The sequence below is a fragment of the Panthera leo genome, chromosome B4 (genome assembly GCF_018350215.1).
Source record: "Panthera leo isolate Ple1 chromosome B4, P.leo_Ple1_pat1.1, whole genome shotgun sequence".
Classification (NCBI taxonomy): Eukaryota; Metazoa; Chordata; class Mammalia; order Carnivora; family Felidae; genus Panthera; species Panthera leo.
This window is the reverse complement of record NC_056685.1, coordinates 49,460,500-49,482,676: the sequence shown is the minus strand read 5'-3', so window position 1 is coordinate 49,482,676 and position 22,177 is coordinate 49,460,500. Positions and strand designations below refer to the sequence as shown.

The following is a 22,177-nucleotide window of genomic DNA, read 5'->3' as shown; positions in this document are numbered from 1 at the left end:
ACCACAAGCTTTTCTGAAGCCAAGACCCATGCTATGCCCAAGCTGCTTTTAAACAGAAAAAAAAAAAAATGTAAAAAGAAACTTGTACAGAATTCTCCATAGGCCAACAGTTTCTGTTTATGTACTTAAGAGTTGCTCAAATTATGAGACCTAAAATATTACACAATGATATTCTCTTGTGCGGTAAACCTGAATGAACAATTATGAGAGCCACTAAAAGCACTTTTTTTTAAGAAATATGTATTTATAATTGAGACTAATCAAGAGATAGCAAAACTAATAATATAAATTTAGTGGCAAGTGTAATATTGATATTTTAGAAGTTCATCCTTTATTATAAGATATTAAGTACACATAATTCCATTTAAAAATCTAAATCTGTGTGGATTTATATGTGTTTATATGTTTGTATACTTATATATATTTCATGAATTTTTATATGTATATATTAATATTTTTATGTGGAAACCAGACAGCATTATTAGAATGCTCAACCCATTGGGTGAAAGTTTATAGGAAAACAGGATTTGGGTAGTGTCAACTTGTCCCCATGTATGATTACAAAAATAAAAAGATATCTTTACAATGGACAAATATGGTTGATACAACCTTACTAAGTTGATCAAATTGAACAGCACCAATTAACAGGGCAAACTGACATCATATGCTTATTGATATGTTGTAATGTGGAAGACACAGTGTCACCAAAAATGTTTAATCTGAACATAAGAACAAGAAAACAATAGAAAAACAAAGTCAGATTAAGGTTCATCCCGTAAAACGAGCATTTACTCCTCAAAAAAATGTCAATGTTATTAAAGACAAAAAAAAAAAAGAAAAGAAAAGAAAATGAAAGAACTCTTCAATTTCATTGAAAACTAAATAGAAACAATAACAAAATGCTTGTGTGGTCCTTGTTTGATTCCTGGATCAAAACTATAGCAGTTATAAAGGACGTTATTAGAAAAATCAGGGAAATTTAGATATGAATTATATATAACATTATTATATTAATGTTAAATTTCTTGTGTGTGATCATGATATTGCACTTATTTGGAGATTGTCTTATTCATAGGAGATACATGTTGAAGTATTTAGAAGTGAAGTATCATGATTTCTGCAACCTACTTTGAAATGATTCAGAAAAAAACATTGAGTGAGAGAGTGAAAGCAAGTAAGAAAAATGTTAACAGTTGGTAAACTTGGGTGAAACATATATAAAGGAGCATTGTACTACTTTTCCACTTTCCTGTAGGTTTAAAACTTTTTTTTTTTTAATTTTTTTTTTTACTTTTATTTATTTATTTTTTATTTATTTATTTATTTATTTATTTATTTTTTTAATATATGAAATTTACTGTCAAATTGGTTTCCATACAACACCCAGTGCTCATCCCAAAAGGTGCCCTCCTCAATACCCATCACCCACCCTCCCCTCCCTCCCACCCTGCCCTCCCTCCCACCCCCCATCAACCCTCAGTTTGTTCTCAGTTTTTAACAGTCTCTTATGCTTTGGCTCTCTCCCACTCTAAACTCTTTTTTTGAAAATATAAGATGGGAAAAATTAAACCAAATTAAACTATTCTTCAAATTCTTTATTTCATATGTCTGTTTCAGCAATATTGAAATACAGGGGTATCATACATACACTCACCCTTTTTATAGATTTAAAATATTAAATGTTGAATGAATGTTACAAATTATAATCTGAATTTATCACAAGGCACTTAAATAGGAAATCAAAAGACTTAAGAATTGTGTTAAAATTTCAGTACAAGCATAAGAATAAAGGATATTGGTCATGTTAATATTCAGGCTGTCTGCCCCATCTAAATTTCTCTGCTCCCCTCCCACTTAAAATCTAAAAACAAAAAAAAAATCATCATAAATTGGAAGTACAGAATTCTTAGAAAATAACTGGATGATGAGTTGTAGGATTCTCCTTACAGGTACAATCTACTCTTTAGCAACCTGTAAGCCATTGAAAAAGTAACTCCATAGCCAAGAAAGAAAGCCAAAGCACGATTTGGCTGGGGAAGGGGTGTCAAATACGCGACTGTGTGGTAGATCCGTGCTCCAACAAAGAGTCTGAAGTGCAGGATGGCTGTAGAGAGATCTGGACCACTCAAGGAATACAGAAGGCCAATACCAAGAAATGGCACAATGTTTTCAAGGTCATTCAGGTGAGCTCTGTGGGAAATTAGCAAAACACTACTTTCAAAATCAGTAGACATATATTCATTTTTCCATTTCTTTTAAAACTAAACGGATTTTTTAAAATGCGTATTTATTTCATTTTTGTTTAAATTGCCTTGCCCTTTAAAAATCTGGCTTTTATTTAACATATCATTATTTTTGTTTCTATTATTAGTGTATCTCAACATATAATAACGAAGACACTTTGCACTTTCAGGAATATCAGTCTTAAAGCTCTTTTATATTATCCCAATAGAAGCAGTGACAGTGATACACACACAATAATGTCTCAGTGAATGCTTTGTTCATGCACTGGGGCCAGAAGGGAAGCCATCTAGTTCAACTCCTAGCCCATGCATCAGTCCCTTAGCAGAATCCCCAGTGAGTATCACCTAGACTTGATTAAGCACTCTGAGGGAAAAGGGATTCTCTGCCTTTGAAAGTAGTATATTCTAAACATCTCTCCTTTCCCTATATACCAAAGCCAAGCCTTCCTTCTTTTCCTTTTGAATGGTACCCTTTATTTCTCCAGCTGCTCTGATTACCTTGCAACTTTCCTTTTATCTTGTATTGAATGTATATATGGTCTCAAATTCTTTCCAGAACATGGTGAGATAGGATTAAATAAATACATATGTAAAATGTTTTCTAATCATCACTGATTTCTGTCTGCCCAAATGCAAGTAACTTACTTTAAGCCATTCATTTATCTTAACATTTCCAAGACATATTACTTTATGTTTTTAATTATTTGTCCCACATGTCATCGATATCAATTTTTTCAGTATTGCATACTGAAAGCATACTTCATTTCACTTCATTTGTAGCCCCACTCAGTCCCTGACATTGGATTTACATGTGGAAATTTACATATTTCTATACTAATAGAAATAGCTTTACATGTGGAAGTAATGAAAAGAAAAAAAAGTCAAGGTTAAAAACGAAATGGGGAGATTCTGGAAAATCTTTATCTGCAAAGTATCTCCAATGGCGAATTGTTACTAGAAACTTTTTGGTGGGGTCGATAAAGTCTCAAAAATTACAACAGGAAACCCGACAGTCTTTCTTGGAGACGCTTTCTCCTGTCTCCACACTGAAAACCCAGTGTCTGATCACCAGGGGGCGCTGTGCACACATTCGCTGCATCTCTAAGGATACGGACTCCTTTCAGAACTAAGGTCAATGGTTATTCACAACCTGACTAGAAGATCAGCTTCAATAATGGCTTTCCACAAGATCAGCTTCAATAATGGCTTTCTCCTCTGGAAGTACAATGGGCATGGGGGGTGGGAATGGGAAGGGAAAGTGGGGAAGAATCTAAAATCTCATAATAAAATATCTTTTATTAAGCTTTCACACATGACACTTGGATCTTCCCTTCAAACTTACTAATGCTATTGAGAGTCTAATTGTTATCACTTTCAAGTCCCGGGCAATGTTATGAGTATAGGGTCATGATTAGCATCATGGATGTGGTTACCTTCTCTAGAAGGGAGGTACAGAAAGGTAAAGACAAAGTTTGAAACTGCTTACTGTCTTTTTGGTGGTTTTAGGAACTCCACAAAGCATTACTCACCTTTTCTAAAGTTTATTCTTTTTCACCATAACACTTATAATTTTCTGATACAGTTTGAAATTTTCACATTGATTCTCTGTCCTGAAACTATTTTAGATCCACACGCTTGACACAGTCCATTTTTAAGACTGGCTGATTTACTCTGCAGGACTGCTAACTTAACAAATATATAACTAAGTGAAGCAGAGGCTAAAATTTTATTCATGCTATCTAGCACAGACTTCTTCTTAGAAGAAAAACATTCTTGTTTAATAAATAACTTGGGATTGAATTTTTGCATAAGAAAAAAATGTGAATTTCATTTTGGTACTGGTAGAACAAGAGAATGCATGGGGCAAAAGCAGAGCCTGCAAAATGATGTCCTGCTGGGCATCATCCAAAGCAAAGAAGGTACAGTGCAACTTCCCAGGGAGAGGCCGCTGAAGGACACCGTCAGAGCTCTGTCTAACCTACAACTTGAAATGTTTGCGTTGCCGTAACGTGACTCAATTTAGTCAAGTCTATTTTAGCCACATTTCTTAAGTTGGTTTGTCGAGAGTTGAGGAAAGAGCCAAGTTTATGCTAGTCTCACAAAATGTAGACAACGGAAACATGCACAAATGTAGGGACCAGACTGACAGGGAATCTGCAGAAATCTTGGGAGAGGTTTCAGACTTTCACTGGGAATCAAAAATGTGATAATGTAAATATGATCTAGATCCTAAAGGGACTAGAGACTCTAACTGATACCTGAATTACAGAAGTAAATTTTTCTTATTTCAGTATCCATTTCACTCTTCATATTCACCAAACAGAAGTGGTGCCATCAGCTATACTCATGATGTTTCCTATCTTAACTATTCGCCACAAAACTAACTATCTGTATGTTTGAGTATGGTTGTGAAAACACTTCATTGTTTCTTTAATTTTATGTAAGTTTACTTATTCCTTGAAATGTGCCTAGAATTGCACCATGTGTGGATGAGCATTAGAAAATACTAGATGTGGGGCGCCTGGGTAGCTCAGTAGATTAAGCATCCGACTTCAGCTCAGGTCATGACCTTGTGGTTTGTGAGCCTCAGCCTTGTGTTAGGCTCTGTGCTGACAGCTCAGAGCCTGGAGCCTGCTTCAGATTCAGTATATCCCCCTCTCTGTCCCTTCCCTGCTCATGCTCTGTATCTCTCTCTCTCAAAAATAAATAAATATTAAAAAAAGAGAAAAGAATACACTAAATGAGAAATTGATATATAACTTTGATGTTTCAGTGTTAGGATACGGTAATTAATAGATCAGTAATAGAATCCCAACAACAACAAAAATTCTGTGGGTGAAAAAGGGACAGCCAAGATGGTGACACAGGAGGCTCCTGAACTCCCTCCCTTCCACAGCCACATCAAATGTAGAGCTCCACACAAAGTAATTACATCTGAAAGAAATCCAGAAAACAACTGCGTGACTCCTAGACATTGAACAATATCCATCTTTAAGGCTGAGACACAGTCTTGCCATAAACCCTACCCCCAGCTTACTGTCACACAACTGAGAGGGAATTTCCAACTCCCAGCTTCTTCCTGAGGAGGAGTGGGTTTGGACTTCACATTTAGTGCCCAAACATTTAAGACTCTCACCCCAGGACAGAACCCCCAAAATATCTTGCTCTGAAAATTACTGAGGATTGCATCTCAAAGACCCACGAGACTTACAACAAATAAAATAGAGAAGTTAAGGGATGTACAAGACTTGTGTGTCAGCACAGAGGGAGCAGGCAAAATTGTCCATCTCCCAGTCTTTCTCTTAAAGGTCTGCAACTACATACTTTGAAATCTACTGCCTAAGCATCAGCACGCTTGTATCTAGGTTCAGTCTTTGATCCTTTGTAGAAACCAGGGAAGCTGGTGGATACCTCCCTGGCCTTCTCTCTCTAGCTTGATCCCAGTCACCACTATCTCCCTGCAAGGAGTTTATACACATGTATTCACTCCAACCTTTATGGCTGCAGTCCTAGGGAGGGGTCCCTGGGTCACCTGGCCCTGATCAGCACTAACAGTCATGAGTTAGTTAGTTAGATTTTATTCCCACAAAACATAGCAAACAAAGAATCAGTTCTCCACAAGCTCAAGCAGTCACTTCGGCTATCTGTCCACATGGCTATACGCAGGCCCAGCACAGATGGAGTTGACTAAAATGCCCAAACCCCAGTATCTCCTTAGAAGGGGCATAACTACATACTTTCCCAGCTGTTACTTAAATGTCCAGCTTCCAATTAGCTTATATTTAAATGTTGACTGTTATCCTCCCTTTGGAACACTTGACAAATCTTGACATACCTTGAACTATTGGGGACCAGTAAAAACAAAGATGGCAGCTTGGACTGTCACGAAGGTCTGAGAGACAACAGGGCTCAGGCTAGGATAATTGACAAGGTTAATTTCCTACATGAGACCACTCTGTCAAGACTGAGAGAAGTGGTTGTTTTATCTAATGCACAGAAACCAACACAGTGCCAAGAAAGACGAAAAAACAGAAGAATATGTTTCAAACCAAAGAACAAGATAAATCTACAGGAACAGATCTTAATGAAACAGAAATAACTAGATTTACTTAATACAGAGTTTAAAATAATGATCATAAGATGCTCAATAAGGTCAGGAGAGAAATGCATGAACAAAGCTAGATTTACAACAGAAATAGAAAATATTAAAAAGTGCCTAAAAGAAAACACAGAGCAGAAGAATACAGTAACTGAATTTAAAAATTCAATAAAGTGGTTCATCAACAGACTAGATCAAGTAGAATAAAGGATCAGTAAACTTGAAGACATAGCAGTGGAATTCATCCAATTATAGGCACAAAAAGAAAAAAAATAATGAAAAAGTAAATATAGTTTATGGAACTTATGGAATATAATTAAAAACATTAATTTTATGTATGTATGTATGTATGTATGTATGTATGTATGTATGTATTATGGAGGTCCCAGAAGTAGAAGAGGGTGAAAAGGGGGCAGAAAGCTTAGCCCAAAAAATAATGGTTAACACCTTCCCTAACCTGGAGAAATAAACAGATATCCAGATACAGGAACCTCAGAAACTACAAAAAAATATGAATCCAAAGAGACCCACACTGAAACACATTATAAGTAAATTACCAAAAGTTAAAGACAGGAGAAACTCTTAAAACCAGCAAGAGAAAAGCAGGTTGTTTTATACAAAGGAACCCTATAAGACTATCAGAATATTTTTTACCAGAAACTACAAGGCAGAAGGGAGTGGATGATATATTCTACTGTTTTAAAAGAAAAAAAATAACAACAACAACAATAAAAAACCTGCCATCAGGAATCCTATACCTGACAAAGTTGTCCTTCAGATTGAAGAAGAGATAAGAGTTTTCCAAATAAAAGCTGAAAGTGTTCATCACCACTAAAGCAGCTAGAAATATTAAAGGGTGTTCTTTAAGCTGAAACAAAAGGACAGCAATTAGTAAGAAGAAAATGTATGAAAGTATAAAACTCATCAGCAAAAGCAAATATAATTAAATTCAAAATATACTAATGTAATGATGGTGGGTAAATCACATAACTCTAGTATAAAGACTAGAAGACAGTCACCTGGGTGGCTCAGTCGGTTAAGTGACCGACTTCAGCTCAGGTCATTATCTCATGGTCTGTAGGTTTGAGCCCCACGTCAGGCTCTGTGCTGACAGCTCAGAGCCTGGACCCTGCTTTGGATTCTGTGTCTCCCTCTCCCTCTTCCCCTCCCCTGCTCGTGCTCTGTCTCTCTCTCTCTCTCTCTCTTTCAAAATTAAACACTAAAAAAAAATTAAAAAAGAAAAGGCTAAAAGACGAAAGTAGTATAAGTAACTATAACAAAAGATACAGAATGAATGGATAAAAAAAAAAAAAAAAAACAAGATAAAACTAGATGCTGCCTACCAGAGACTCATTTCTGCTTTAAGGACACATAGACTGAAAGTGAAGGGATGGAAAAAGATATTCCATGGAAATGGAACACAAAAGAAAGCAAGAATAGCTACACTTATATCAGACAAAACAGGCTTCAAGCTAAAGATTATAAGAGATAAAGAAAGCCATTATATAATGATGAAAGAGGTCAATTCATCCAGAGGATATAACATTAGTAAATATTTATACACCTATCATAGAAGCATCTAAATATATAAAGCAAATATTAACAGACCAAAAGGGAGAAATGACAATATAGTAATAATAGTAGGGGATTTTAATACCCTACTTTCAACAATGGATAGATCATCCAGGGACACCTGGGTGGCTCAGTCGATTAAGCATTCGACTCTTGATTATTGGCTCAGGTCATGATCTCACAGTTTGTGGGTTTGAGCTCTGTGTCAGGCTCCTCACTATCAGCTTAAGATTCTGTCTCTCTCTCTCTCTCTGCCCCCCCAAAATAAATAAAATTTAAAAAATAACAATGGACAGATTATCCATACATAAAATCAATATGAAAACATTGGAGTTAAATTCTATACATAAGCTCAGATGAACCCAAAGACATTTTTTTAAACGTGCCACCCAACAACAACAGAATACACATTCATCTCAAATACACATAGAACTTTCTCCAGGACAGATCATATGTTAGGCCAAAAAACAAGACTTAATAAATTTAAGAAGTATGAAATCATATCATCAATTCCAATCATAACTGTACTAAACTAGAAATCAATTACAAGAAAAAAAAAACTGGAAAATTCACAAATATGTGGAGATTAAACAACATACTACTAAACAACCAAAGGGTTAAAGAAGAAATCAAGAGAAATAAAAAAAATATCTTGAGACAAATGAAGATAAAACAGAAAACACCAAAACTTATGGGAAAAGCAAAAGCAGTTTGAAGAGGGAAGTTTGTGATGATAAATCCTACAGGAAGAAAAGGAAAGATATCAAATAAACAACCTAACTTTACACCTCAAGAAACAAGAAAATGGCAAATAATCTAACCCCAAAGTTAGCAGAAGGAAATAACAAAAATCATAGTGGAAATAAATGGAATATAGCCTAAAAAGACAATAGAAAAGGTCAATGAAATGAAGAACTGGTTTTTTAAAAAGATAAAATAGATAAACCTTTAGATTTAACAAGAAAAAATGAGGGAGGATGCAAATAAATAAAATTAGAATTGAAAGTAGAGACATTCCGGGGCGCCTGGGTGGCTCAGTCCAACTTCGGCTCAAGTCATGATCTCACGGTCCGTGAGTTCAAGCCCCACGTCGGGCTCTGTGCTGACAGCTCGGAGCCTGAAGTCTGCTTCGGATTCTGTGTCTCCCTCTTTCTCTGACCCTCCCCCATTCATGCTCTGTCTGTCTCTGTCTCAAAAATAAATAAATGTTAAAAAAATTTTAAAAAAAAGAAAGTAGAGACATTCCAACTGATACCAGAGACATACAAAGGAGACTAGTATGAACAATTAGACACCAACAAACTGGACAACAAACTTGAAGAAATGGACAAATTCCTGGAAACATACAACATACCAAGATGGAATCATGAAGAACTAGAAAATCTGAGTAGACCAATTACTAGTAATGAGACTGAATCAATAATCAAAACCTCCCAACAAAGAAACCCAGGGCCAGATGACTTCACTGGTTAATTCTACTGATCAATTAAAGAACTAATACCAATTCTTCTCAAACTCTTCCAAAACAGTAGAAGAGAACAGAATACTTCTAAACTCATTTGACAAGGCCAGCATTACCCTGATGCCAAAGCCAGATAAAGGCACTATAAGAAAAGAAAAACAGGTCAATATCCTGATGAACATAGATAGGAAAATCCTCAACAAAATACTAGCAAACCAAATACAACAGTTTAATTTAAAAAGATTTAAAAAATCATATACCATTATCAAGTGAAATTTAATACAGAGACGCAAGAATGGTTCAACATCTATAAATCAACACCACATTAACAAAAAGAAGGATAAAAATCATATTGTCATCTCAAAAGATGCAGAAAAAGCATTTGACAAAATTCAAAATTCCCCATGATAGAGACTCTGAACAAATCGGACATAGAGGGAATATACTTCAACATAATGAAGTCTACATATGTCAATCCCATGGCTAATGTCATACATCATGAAAAGCTGAAAGTTTTTCCTCTAAGATCAGGAGTAAGATAAGGATGCCCACTCTCACCACTTTAATTCAGCACAGTGTGGAAGTCCTAGCCAGACTAATTAATCAAGAACAGAAAATAAAAATCCAAATTGGAAAGAAAGAAGTAAAATTGTCTCTATTTGCAGATGACATGATATTATATCAGAAACCCTAATTCCGCCAAACAACTATTAAAACTAATAAATGAATTCAGTAAAGCTGTAGGATACAAAATCAGTACACAGAAACCAGATGCATTTTTATACACTAACAATGAAATATCAGAAAGAATAATTTAAAAAACAATTTAATTTACAATAGAGCCAAAACGAATAAAATACTTAAGGATAAATTTAACCAAGGAAGTGGAAGATCTATAATTGGAAACTATAAGACACTGATGAAAACAACTGAAGAAGATACAAAGTAATGGAAAGATCTTCTGTGCTCATAGATTGGAAGAACTGATATTGTTAAAATGTTCATGCTACTCAAAGCAATCTGCAGATTCAGTGCACTCCCTCTCAAAATCTCAATGGCATTTTTTTAGAGAAATAGAAAAAACAATCCTAAAGTTTGTATGAAACCATAAAGGCCTGAATAATCCAAAGCAATTGAGAAAGAAGAACAGAGCTGGAGGCATATGTTCCTGATTTTAAACTGTATTACAAAGCTATAATAATCAAGGCAGTATGGTACTGGCATAAAAGTAGACATATAGATCAAAGGAACAGAAATAAATCAATGTATTTATAGTCAACTAATTTCCTATAACTAATTTTCTAGAAAACCCAGAAATAAACCCATGATTTGCAGTCAATTAATTTTTGACAAAAGAGCCAATAATATACAAGAAGAAAGTACAGTTTCTTCAATAAACTGTGTTAGGAGAACTGGATATCCACATGCAAAAGAATGAAAACAGGACCCCACTTTATACTATACACAAAAATGAACTCAAAATAGATTGAAGACTTGAATGTAATACCTGAAGCCATAAAACTCCTGGAAGAAAACACAGAAGGTAAGCTCCTTGACATTGGTTTTGGCAATGATTTTTTTTTTTTTTTTTGGATTTGATGCCAAAAGCAAAGACAACAAAACCAAAAAGAAACACATGGGTCTATATCAAACCAAAAAGCTTCTGTTCAGCAAAGGAAGCCATCATCAAAATGGAAAGACAATCTACGGAATAGGAGAAAATATTTGCAAATCACATATCTGATACGTAGTTAATATCCAAAATATACAAAGAACTTATACAACTCCATAGCAATAATAATAATCCAATTGGTAAATGACAAAGGACCTGAATAGTCATTTTTGTCCAAAAAAGACATCCAAAACTATTGGCTGGCAATGGTTTTGATTAGCCTAACCTCTGTTAGGATGGCTATTATCAAAAAAGACAAGAGATAACAAATGCTGGGGAGGATGTGGAAAAAAGGGAACACTGTTGGTGGGAATGCAAACTAGTGCAGCTACTATAGAAAACAGTATGGAGGTTCTAGCCAGATGATCCAGCAATTCCACTTCTGGGCATATATCCAAAAAAAGAAACCATTATTCCAAAGAGATATCTGCATTCCCATGTTCATTACAGCATTCCCAATAGCCAAGATACAGAAACACCCTAAGTGTCCCTCAACGGATGAGTGGATAAAGACAATGTGGCATATATATGCGATGGAAGATTATTCATCCTTGAAAAAGAAGTAAATCCTGTTATGTGCAACAACATGGATGAACCTGGAGGACACTATGCTAAATAAAATAAAGCAGACAGAGAAAGATAAATGTTGTATGGTATCAGTTATATAAGGAATCTAAAAGACAGGGAAAAGAAGTCAAACTCATAGAAACAGAGTAGAAAAGTGATTGCCAGATGCTTGGGGGAACTAAGAACAGGTTGGTGAAAAGGTACAAAATTTTAGTCATAAGATGAAGAAGGTCTGTGGATCTAAAGCATAACATGGTGGTTATAGTTAATAACACTGTACTGTGTAATTGAAATTTGCTAAGAGATTAGAACTTAAATGTTTTCATAAAAAAACAAAGAGGTTGGTAAATGTGGAGGTGATGGATGTGTTAATGAACACGTTGGGGATAAACCTTTCACAACATATATTGATCAAATCATGATGCTGTGCACTTCAAATGTCTTATAATTTTGTCAATTACAGTTCAGCAGAGGTGAAAAAAGTTTGAAATTTACATGACTTTATGGAAAGGATTAAGAAATATACACTTGGAACTAGAATTCAATGTGTTTTTTTTAAGTATATTAATTATATTAGGAACCTGTGTGAATGGTATCTTGGCTTATTGCTTTTCATTGTTTATTGAATTCTCAGTGCATTAAACAAAATACCTACAAAGGACAGAGAGAAAGAAGGGCAAGATTTCCCATGTTCATATTTTGAGTCTTGTTTTTTCAATTTTTATTTATTTATTTTGAGAGAGAGCTAGAGAGTGAGTGAGTGTGTATGAGACGAGGAGGGGCAGAGAGAGAGAGAAAGAGAGAGAGAGAGGGAGAATCCCAAGCAGGCTCCATGCTGTCAGTGCAGAGCCTGACATGGGGCTTGATCCCGTGAACCATGAAATCATGATCTGAGCCAAAATTGAGTCAGACACTTAATTGACTGAGTCACCCACCCACATTTTGAGTCTTATGCAAAAGTATCTTCAACCTTTCACACAAGCTGACACTCTCAACTTTAGAGAAAGATGACAAAACACAAGAATCTTCTATCCTCATTTTACCTCCTACCTGTAACTACTTTCGAAAAATCCCTACACAGAACAAAGTTATTAACCCCAACAAAGTAGGAAATTGGCAACATGTACAATTGCAGTGAGAGTTGGAGACTTCTACATCCTAATTTTCCATAATTATTATATGGACTATATAAGATGACTGCTTTTCCCTCTTCTTATGACCCTCAACATCTCACTGAGCTCCTTGACCAAAATTCTTTGATAAAATAGATAATTTCAGGAGGCAGTGTGTTTACCTTCGCACACGTTCCACTTTGTCATCTGTCCGAAGATATTTCTTGGCATTTTCTCCTTTGCCAAAGCCTACACAGTCTTCTGGGTTGGCAAAAACCTATTCCAAATACCAAGGAATAAGAAACGTTGTTCAAATACCAAATAACAGGTGAGTATTCTACCTGATAAGTTATTTGGATTTTAACAGAAGAAATACAGGCATCCAGATTGGCCCTTAGGAAAAAATTCAGAGCTCAAGCACAGGTAAGGGTCTATACTTTAAATCTGCATTTTTATTAACAGTCCAAAAATTTTTTTAAAGAAAAGAATAAATAGGGACTTAAATAAAAACCAACGTATAAAAATAGCAAAAAGGAACCATAAAGGGAAAAGAGAGCATAATTTTAAGTTATCATTGACTATTATTATGGTGAATTGGCATTTTTTTTCATAGTGATGTTGATATAACTTATCTCAAGGGTATTAACATTTCCAACTGACCGGTTCATAGGAAAGTCGTAAGTTTACCAGCCAAGGATGTTAGAGAACGGGCAAGAAACATAAAAGAGTGAGGGGCAGGAAATGTATTTTGTACTTTGTTAGGATATGTGTATCTCTTTTCTTTTGCTGAATTAACACTTTGGGTTGAATAATATAGTGAAATATAAGTTGAATTGCATTCCTATAAAGGACATGTTCTACAGCATATATTCATTTATTTCTTCCTGCAATGATTATGCTCTTTGATATGACTTCCCCATCCCTTGAAACTTGAAAAATGCATTTAAGAAATATTTAAGTATGCTCCACTGCTTAATAATTCAAAGCAAAGAAAAACATGAACTACAAAATTAGCCTAATTTACACTTAGAAATCCATAAATATTATAATATTTTTCTTAATATGATATAAACATTTATCTCAGATTAAGATGTTGAAGAGAACTGATGAGAAAGGACATGATACAGGATCAGCTCTTGAAGTCAGCTCTGTCTGGCACACACTAGATGTTCAATAAACATGTTTCAAACAAGTAAACAAATGTATTACAATGGCAAATGCATGAGATTTGAGTTCAAAGCAGTCTGAATTAGAATCTCAGCATCACCCTTTATTGGTGCATAATGTCTCTGATCTTCAGTTCCTCAACTGTAAAATGGGGGGGCTAACCCTCATTTCCCGTGATAATATGAACGATGATGTAAAATGATCCTGTGATTTCACACATACCAAGAGCACCACACGGCTACATATCATTGGTATTCCACAAATCTGAGTTCCTTTCTCTTTTCCTTATAAGACAGGGAACATTTCTGCTATGCTGTGTGCCATGTTTCTAGAGGACACTGTGGAGCTGGTGGTAGGCAACTACCTTACTGCTTGCTGCTCTAACACCTGGACCTATTAGAGCCTTAAACATGTCTGTGTATGCCCGCGTTAAAATGTAAATGTCCTTGGGAAGGAATTATACCTCAAGACAGTAACAGGGAAATATCTTAAGGATGACTGTGAGCTCTAGACAAAAGTAAGTCTCTGGACAAAAACTCAGGACAGGCACTCCTAGAGAAATAGGTGTTTCCAGGAAGTAGTTGCTGACAAGGGACGACACCAATGAAAATAGTTTCTCTGTCAAGGTAGTTTTGCTCTACCCCCCTTACTGTGTTAGAAACCCTGCTTGAGTACAGGATATATGTTCCAAAATCTTTCTAATACCTTCCCCAACCCTCCATTTTAGGAAAAAATCACATTCTTATAATGCTGGGCAGAAATAGCACCTACTTAAGAAGTTGGAACTACACAAAATTCAAATGTCTTGTCCCAGTCATAAAAGACTCTATTGATAATCATAAGAACTTAATTCTGTCCCCAAAGGTATATCCTTCACCTGTCATAGAACTGAACACACGAGTTAACTGTCTGGAAAATGACTATTTTCTAAACTCTAGCAGGCAAAATTAACTCCAAAATTATAGAACGTTTCCTTGAAAACTTTGATACTACAGGAATCTCATATACTAATATGAGGAACATACAGGAATGTCAGGAATCTCATACACTAAGAAGCATGGAATCTGCTTACAGAATACAGGAATCTCATATACTAAGCAGCATGACAAAAGGTAAAAGCCACAATGAAAACAACCACTTAGTAGTTTCCAGGAGAAAGTGCCTGTTCCATAAATATATCAGATGCATCTGTACCAAATGACTGCATAATGCATTTGCAATATTAAACAACGTGCCATTGGGCTTTACCAAAAAAAAAAAAAAAAAAAGTAAATTAAGAAAATTGTTTTCCCAAATTTCAAGTCTTAAAGGAAAATATCGCCCCTAAATGTCTTACCTTTCTTGTCAATCTAAAGAATGCAGTTGCAGTACTCATAAACATCATTTTTGAAAGAATAATCGTTGTATAGGAAGCAAAGGCCATGAATACTTCATTTTCCATAAGCTCAGTGAGGTCAACCATTTTTTCAATTTTGGTCTGGAATCTTAAAAATATTTTAGACAAGATAGGAAAAGCAGACATAAATACCCCAAATAACTTGATAGTCACATAATGTACTTACATTGCAGCATTAACTATATTGTTCTTAAAAAAGGATCTTGGGTTTATTCACAGAAGAAATCATCTTTTTTTCAATTTCAAAATAAATAGTATCAGGTTGTTTTCTAGTTCTATAACATTAAGCTTGAAGATATCAAACAGGCATGGAGCGAAAATGAAAATGTAGGGGTATGAGAAGGAAAGATAAATGGGCAAAATTCTATAGAGACTAAAATCATATTTTTGCATCAAACTGCAAGCTGGACCCAAAAGACCAGAGTTCATGGACTGATCTCATTAGAAACATCAAATTATGTACATACTAGCACCATTAATGTTTGATTGGGAATGCCTAAATTCTAATACACGTCCTGCTTTAGAAACCCAGCTTATAGCTTTTTGCCATTTCAGTAGTGTTTAGGATCCCAGGCTACAAGATTTGAATTCCAGTCCCACCATTTGGTTAACTTTGGTTCAGAGATTCGACCTCTCTGAAACGAAATTCTTCATTTATAAGATAGCAATAGTAACGGCTCCTAACTTACTGGTTTGTTGCCAGGATTTAATTGACATAGCATGTGGAATAAATTTATACTTAGCACAGCACCTGGCCCATGGAACACCCTCAGTAAGGTTTATTATATTATGATCATCATTATCAGCATGATTATGGTCATCATCAGTACCAACACAAGTGAAGAAGGGGAAGCAGGATATTAGAAACAAAATGCTAGGCAAATGCAAAGTAAGGAATTGGCATTGATGGTACTTTCATAGAAGGAATAAGGGAAGAAAGATTATCTTTAATATTTTAAATTTAATTTAATTTATTCTATTTTATTTTATTTTTGAGGAAGAGAGCGAGCACACGAGTGAGGAGGGGCAGAGAAAGAAGGGGACAGAGGATCCTTAATGACAGCAGGGAGCATGACTTGGGGCTTGAACTCATGAACCATGAGATCATGACCTGAGCCAAAGCCAGACGTTCAATTGACTGAGCCACCAGATGCCCCAGGAAGATTATCTTTATATAAGTCTTCAGGTTACTTCACATTGCAATGAATGTTACTATCTGTCTGGAGTTGGAAGTATAATTGGGAATGTACTCAGAAGGAAAGCTAAGATAGACCAGTGATACTGAAGTCAAAGTGGGTAGGGATTAAGTAAAGCTTCAAATTTAAATTTCCTACCCTGTCTGGTAGCCATTCTCTTTAATGTCCTCTCATTCTATGATCAGCCCTGCTATCTGCTTCTTCTATCTTGTCCACATAAACACACATCTTTTCTCATATCCACCCTTGGCATGTAGTACTGTCTCTTATACGCAATGTCCACTCCTGCCTTTAAAACTCAACCCCTGAATGCCACCTTACTAGAGTGACATCTATCAAATTCTGATCATTCTATCCATCTACCAATAATCTATAAATTTATATCTCTTCTTATACTGTGTTACTGGTCATCCTGTGTCTACGCATTGCTGTTAGTATGATCGAAACAACATACATATACGCTTAATTTTGTAAGAGCTCACTAGGTGTCCAATTCTGTCATGTACTTTATATGCATTATTTAATCTTTGTAACCATACCATTACAGTCCTTATATCTATATCCATTTCATAGATGAAGCAAATGTGACTCCAAGATATTAAGCAGCCAAGTTAGGACGCAAACCCATGCCTATGACTTCATATCTTGTACACTAACTACACTGTACTATCTTCTTCAAGAGACTGCAAACTGCTGGGGTGCCTGGGTGGCTCAGTCAGTTAAGCACCCAACTTCGGCTCAGGTCATGATCTTGCAGTTCACGAGTTTGAGCCCCACATGGGGCTCTGTGCTGACAGCTCAGAACCTGAAGCCTGCTTGGGATTCTCTCTCTCTGCCCCTCCTCTGCTCACACTCTGTCTATCTCTCTCAAAAATTAAAAAAAAAAAAGAGAGAGAGAGAGAGACTGCAAACTGTTTAATTCTCATTCAACTAACATTGATTGAATGCCTGCTCTGTGGCCAGCTGGCATATCTTACATCTGTTATCTTGTTTCCTCTTCCAATGACGCCACAGGGTAGGTACTATTATTCCCATTTTTCAGATAAAGAAACCAAAGCTTCTCAAGTAACCCCTGTTTTACAAGGTAGGCTGAAAATGTACTTTGGATTTAAGCAAACAGAAACTATATGCCCCCATTTAAAAAACAAAAACAAATACATACAATAAACTAATCCACCTCCACAGGTCAGTAGTCTTGAAAGCACAGAATGTTATATAAGCTCTCAGTGCAAGACAATACTTTTAGTGCCATTTAACGTATCTGATCTTGTTCCACTAGTGGGGGCAGGGGTGGGGAGGAAGTCATGAATAAACTGCACTATCCCTCAGAGTTCATGTAATTAGCTTAATAAGGGATCCCTAAGCCTCTGGACAGAGATCTGAAGAAACATAGCAGGAATGTTAATTTAAAAAAATTGAGAAAAGTTTATCAAGTAGGAATTGTTGTTATTTAACAATAATTTTACATCTAAAACAGTTTCTGTAGGTCTCTACGAATGTTTTCAGAATAAAATTTATTTAGCAGTGGAATGCCCAGAGAATGGTCTTCCCTTTGAGAAAATTGGTATTGAAAAAGTAGAGGGGTGCCTGGGTGGCTCAGTTAAGCATCCGACTTCGGCTCAGGTCATAATCCCACAGCTCGTGGGTCCGAGTCCCTCATCCAGCTCCGTGCTGACAGCTCAGAGCCTGGAGCCTGCTTCAGATTCTGTGTCTCCCTCTCTCTCTGCCCCTCCCCAGCTCGCACTCTGTCTCTCTCAAAAATAAATAAACATGAAAAAAAATTTTTTTTTAAGAAAAAGTAGAGAGAAAGTGGAAGCTTTCCAGAACAGCTGGTGGTAAAAGCACACAAAGATGTCATCAGTTGGAGGAAAAGGGCAATGAGAGGTTTTTTTTTTCTTTAAATGTGAACAACACATTGAAAGTGCACCTCACAAAGTTTTTCCAACACGGAGAATGTGGCTGAACTCCTCGGGTCTGTGGTTTGGGGAAATGGGCCAATGCCAAGCTTCTGATTTCATACCACAAACCACCTCTCAGAGACCTGAGGGCCAGGTGAGGAATAATGAAGGTAAGACATTAAGAGATAGAGAAGTGATTCATGGCATGGAATAAAATGATGCTGGACTAGACTTTTTTTCAAAGCTGATTTGTCAGTAAGTTGCCTTGAGCCCACGTCATGGCTGGACACTGTAGTCAAAATGCAATTACTGAAAGCTTTTTACTAGAAAAGGTTGCCAGGAGGGAGGAGAGCAATATAGTAGTACTAATAATTAAAAGAGTAAAATGTTAGGTGTTTTGAGTATTCTAGGAGTGAGGTACAAATCCAAGTTGGTTATGAATTATGGAAAATAAAATATTACGGGGCGCCTGGGTGCTTTAGTTGGTAAAGCCTCTGACTCTTGATTTTGGATCAAGTCATTATGTCACAGCTTATGGGATTAGGCCCCACATCGGGGTCTGCATTGTCAGTGCAGGCCCTGCTTGGGATTCTCTCTCTCCTTCCCTCTGTCCCTTCCCCACTCTCTATCTCAAAATAAATAAATAAACATTAAAAAAAGAAAATAAAATATTACAATGATGTCATATTTGTATAGTGTACTGTTCCTTTCATTGTCCATCATGGGTCAGCACAGCAGAGAATACCTCCATCATTTTTGCCAGAGAGTAGGGCTCGGTCCCCTAAGGTAGAGGTGACTGCTTCTCCTCTGAAGGGACAAGGAGAAGAGTGTTGAGCACACAGAGACTCTGGAACTAGACTAGAGTCCAGGTGAATTAGATTCTGCCACTTACTGGTGGGGATTTAACTTCTCGGGGACTTACTTACCTCTCCTGTATAATGAGGTTAATACTTCCTTTCTCACAGGATTCTTGTGAGTGTCAAATGAGTAAAGTCTGAAGATCTTGGAAAAGTACTCGGACCTGGTAAGTGCTATATAAGCATTTGGTAAATAAGTTCCTACTTTGGCACTGTCCTAAGCGCTGAGGAGATCATTTTAGAGTTTTCAAAAAGCTTTTACATGATGTCACTTGATCTAGAAAACTCTAAGGTAGTTGGAGCAAGTCATATTTGTCTCTGCCTTTAAGGTATAAGGAAACCGAGGCCTGGAGAGGTAGAGTGAGTAATCTGACCCAAATTCACAGTAGAGGGACCAAGACTAGAATCCAGTTTTCTTAAGTGTTCAGCTCATCATGGGCTATCCACCATCAAGGCTAAGAATTCTAGACTACTTTGGTGTTCTGGGAGTCTTTTTCTGCCCAATCTCATCTTCCTACCTTGCTGTCCCCACCCAACACCATGCCTACCCCCATTGTATCTATTACAGTTGAGTCTATCTCTCAACTATGGACTATTCCTCTTGTCTTTACAGGCTCTTGGCCAAAAGGACAAAGTTCTTATTTATGGTGGCCTTGCAACATCAATATTGCGAAACACACAAAAAATCTGGGCATACATCTCCGGAGCCATGACTCCGCAACTTTTCACCTTCTAAAACAAATAGAACGCTACCACAAGATAAAGAAAAAAGATAATTCAATGGCCTTTTTGCTGGTTATCAATTCTAGAATTTCTGGACCGGTTGAGGCAACTGCAGCCCTGGCCTCCTATACTTCAGAACCCAGGTGCCGGGAGGAAAACGCCGAGGGATCTGGGTGGATGTGGGGTAAGGCTGTTCTCAGGGGCCAGTGCTGACCTCCCTTCCCAGCCTCAGTGACTAATAAAGTCCGCTCTCAAACAAACCCTTAGAAAAACTGTACTTGTCCACCACAGAGCAATATTCAAATTTGGACTATTTGTCATTTTAAAAAATGACCAAAGATGGTCAACGAACACACATAGTCCTCTTATTTTGGAAACTGCACAGGACCACAAACTCTATTATAATCTACGCTAACTCCCAGGGCAGGAAGCCGCCAGGGGATGCAAAAGGTGTGTGTAGCTTGGTTCTAAGGCCCTAAGAACTCTAGTCTTACATGGCTGAAAGGCTGTAACCTGAGGGTCTGGGGGAATTTTCCATCTGCCGTACAACAATGCTTGATTACAACCCACTTGGCATTCCCTTGGAGAGAAAACAGGCAGAAGGCAAAGGAGAAAATAAGAGTGCCCAGACTACCAAGAGGCCTTGGGACTATTTCAAAGGAAACAAGGAGATGGGAGATTTACATGCACCCTTCTCTCCACTGCCCCAGTCCAGTGATAGCAATACTGTCTGAGGCCTCAACTCCCAAATCAGAGTTTCCCACGGCTTCTGCCTCTGGACTGGGGAGCTGGCTACAACATTACAAAGTTTAACCTATGTCCTCCTGCACTTTGCGGCTGCTGTGGCCGTTGTGGTTATCTCATTATCATTAGACTTGCTGGTGTTTTTCTTGCCTGTGAAAGTGAACCACGAGGAGCAAGTTTTTCCTGTATTTCCGGAGGTGGGAAAGCCAACTTGGCCCAGGGCTGCAGGAATTCACACTCTCAGGGTGAACAGACGTTGCTTCAACGGTAGCACCTTCACATATAACTACAACTTGCACCTACTTTTCATTCTCCCTAAATTCCAGGGGGCCCATTCAAAGTGGACGTTCCTCTGGCTTGAGAAGAAAACATGAGTAACTCACCACTGAAACTCAAGACTGACTCAAGTTTCTTTCCCGGAGTTTGACAAAGGGGAAAACTTACCTACAAGGGAGGAGGGGCTCAGCTCCCTTTCGGAGGTGACAGATTGAAAAGCCAGCGCGTAGCAGCTAAATGGAGCAAAGGAGTTTCACGCGGGCAAAGACCACTCCAGCCCACACCCGCCTCCTGCAAGGCTCCTGCCCGCCCACCACCCTCTCGGTGCCCTCTCCTTCCGCATCCCCTGCCCGGCACGTACAGTGAATCCGAGTAGGAATCCAGCCACAAACCTGTCCCCAGCGGGCGTGTCGCGCTGCCACCTCGGGGCGTTCACAGCGCGGGCAGACGGGACAGCAGGCAGGCGCCCTACCCACTCTGCTAATTTCCTGGTACTCGCGCTGCAGCTCCAGAAGCAGGACTCCCAGCCCTGCGAAGCACCTCCCCCAAGTCACCCGATTGTTGTGCGAGGGAGGAACCGCGGCCCATGCGTTCCCCGCTGGGACCTCCTCCGCTGCGCTCGGGTCGAAGCCCTGCCCTCCCCCCGCCCCCCCCCCCCGCTGTGTCCCCTATTCGGGGGGGGGGGGGGGGTGGGGGGGGTGGGGGTGTGAGCGGTTAGTATAGGACCTTGGTCTCCTCGGACCTTTCCAATGTGGGAGTGGAAAGCAAGGAAAAGGCAGGTGAGTCCTAGTTAGCTGAAAACAGTTTTTAAAGGTTTTACTGTAGCGTTTTTGAAAGCTTTAAAGCTTTATAGAAGATTTAAATCTCTGGGGGAGAAAACAAAACCTGATTAGAAATCATTGATAAAATTGCCTTCCAGTGAACTTCGCTTTGCCTGAGCACGTGGCAGGCAAAAGCTGGCAGGGACACCATATAACATTTAGTAAAGAGCACCTATAGTCTTCCAAATCTGGGATCCCAAGCAACTTGCTTCCTCACTCTGTCCCCTCTTGTTCAGGGTCCAAACTGGATTTAGAGGAGATTATATTGGATCAGTTGATTACACAATCAGCTTAGTACGGTTTTTCAGGGACATTTAGGGAGTATTTTAGGGAGGCATGGTTATTCTAACGTCAATATCTAGATTAGGGATA

The 22,177-nt window shown here is 37.7% G+C and overlaps 1 protein-coding gene across 3 annotated transcripts; it reads right to left on the bottom strand.

Annotated features, from left to right (window-relative positions):
• Positions 1-1,574: 1,574 nt before the first annotated feature.
• MGST1 (microsomal glutathione S-transferase 1) lies at positions 1,575-21,573 on the bottom strand. Of its 3 annotated transcripts, none has more exons than XM_042945909.1 (4): positions 21,346-21,573; positions 15,231-15,378; positions 12,910-13,004; positions 1,575-2,190 (listed from the first exon to the last, which is right to left on the bottom strand). In XM_042945909.1, exons 2-4 carry the CDS (start codon positions 15,354-15,356, stop codon positions 1,944-1,946), a joined length of 468 nt encoding a protein of 155 aa, XP_042801843.1. In that variant the 5' UTR covers positions 15,357-15,378; positions 21,346-21,573; the 3' UTR covers positions 1,575-1,943. The 3 variants fall into 3 exon arrangements, with proteins under 3 accessions (XP_042801843.1, XP_042801844.1, XP_042801845.1); XM_042945910.1 differs by having other exon boundaries at positions 21,377-21,573; XM_042945911.1 differs by lacking the exon at positions 21,346-21,573 and adding an exon at positions 21,153-21,335.
• Positions 21,574-22,177: the final 604 nt, after the last annotated feature.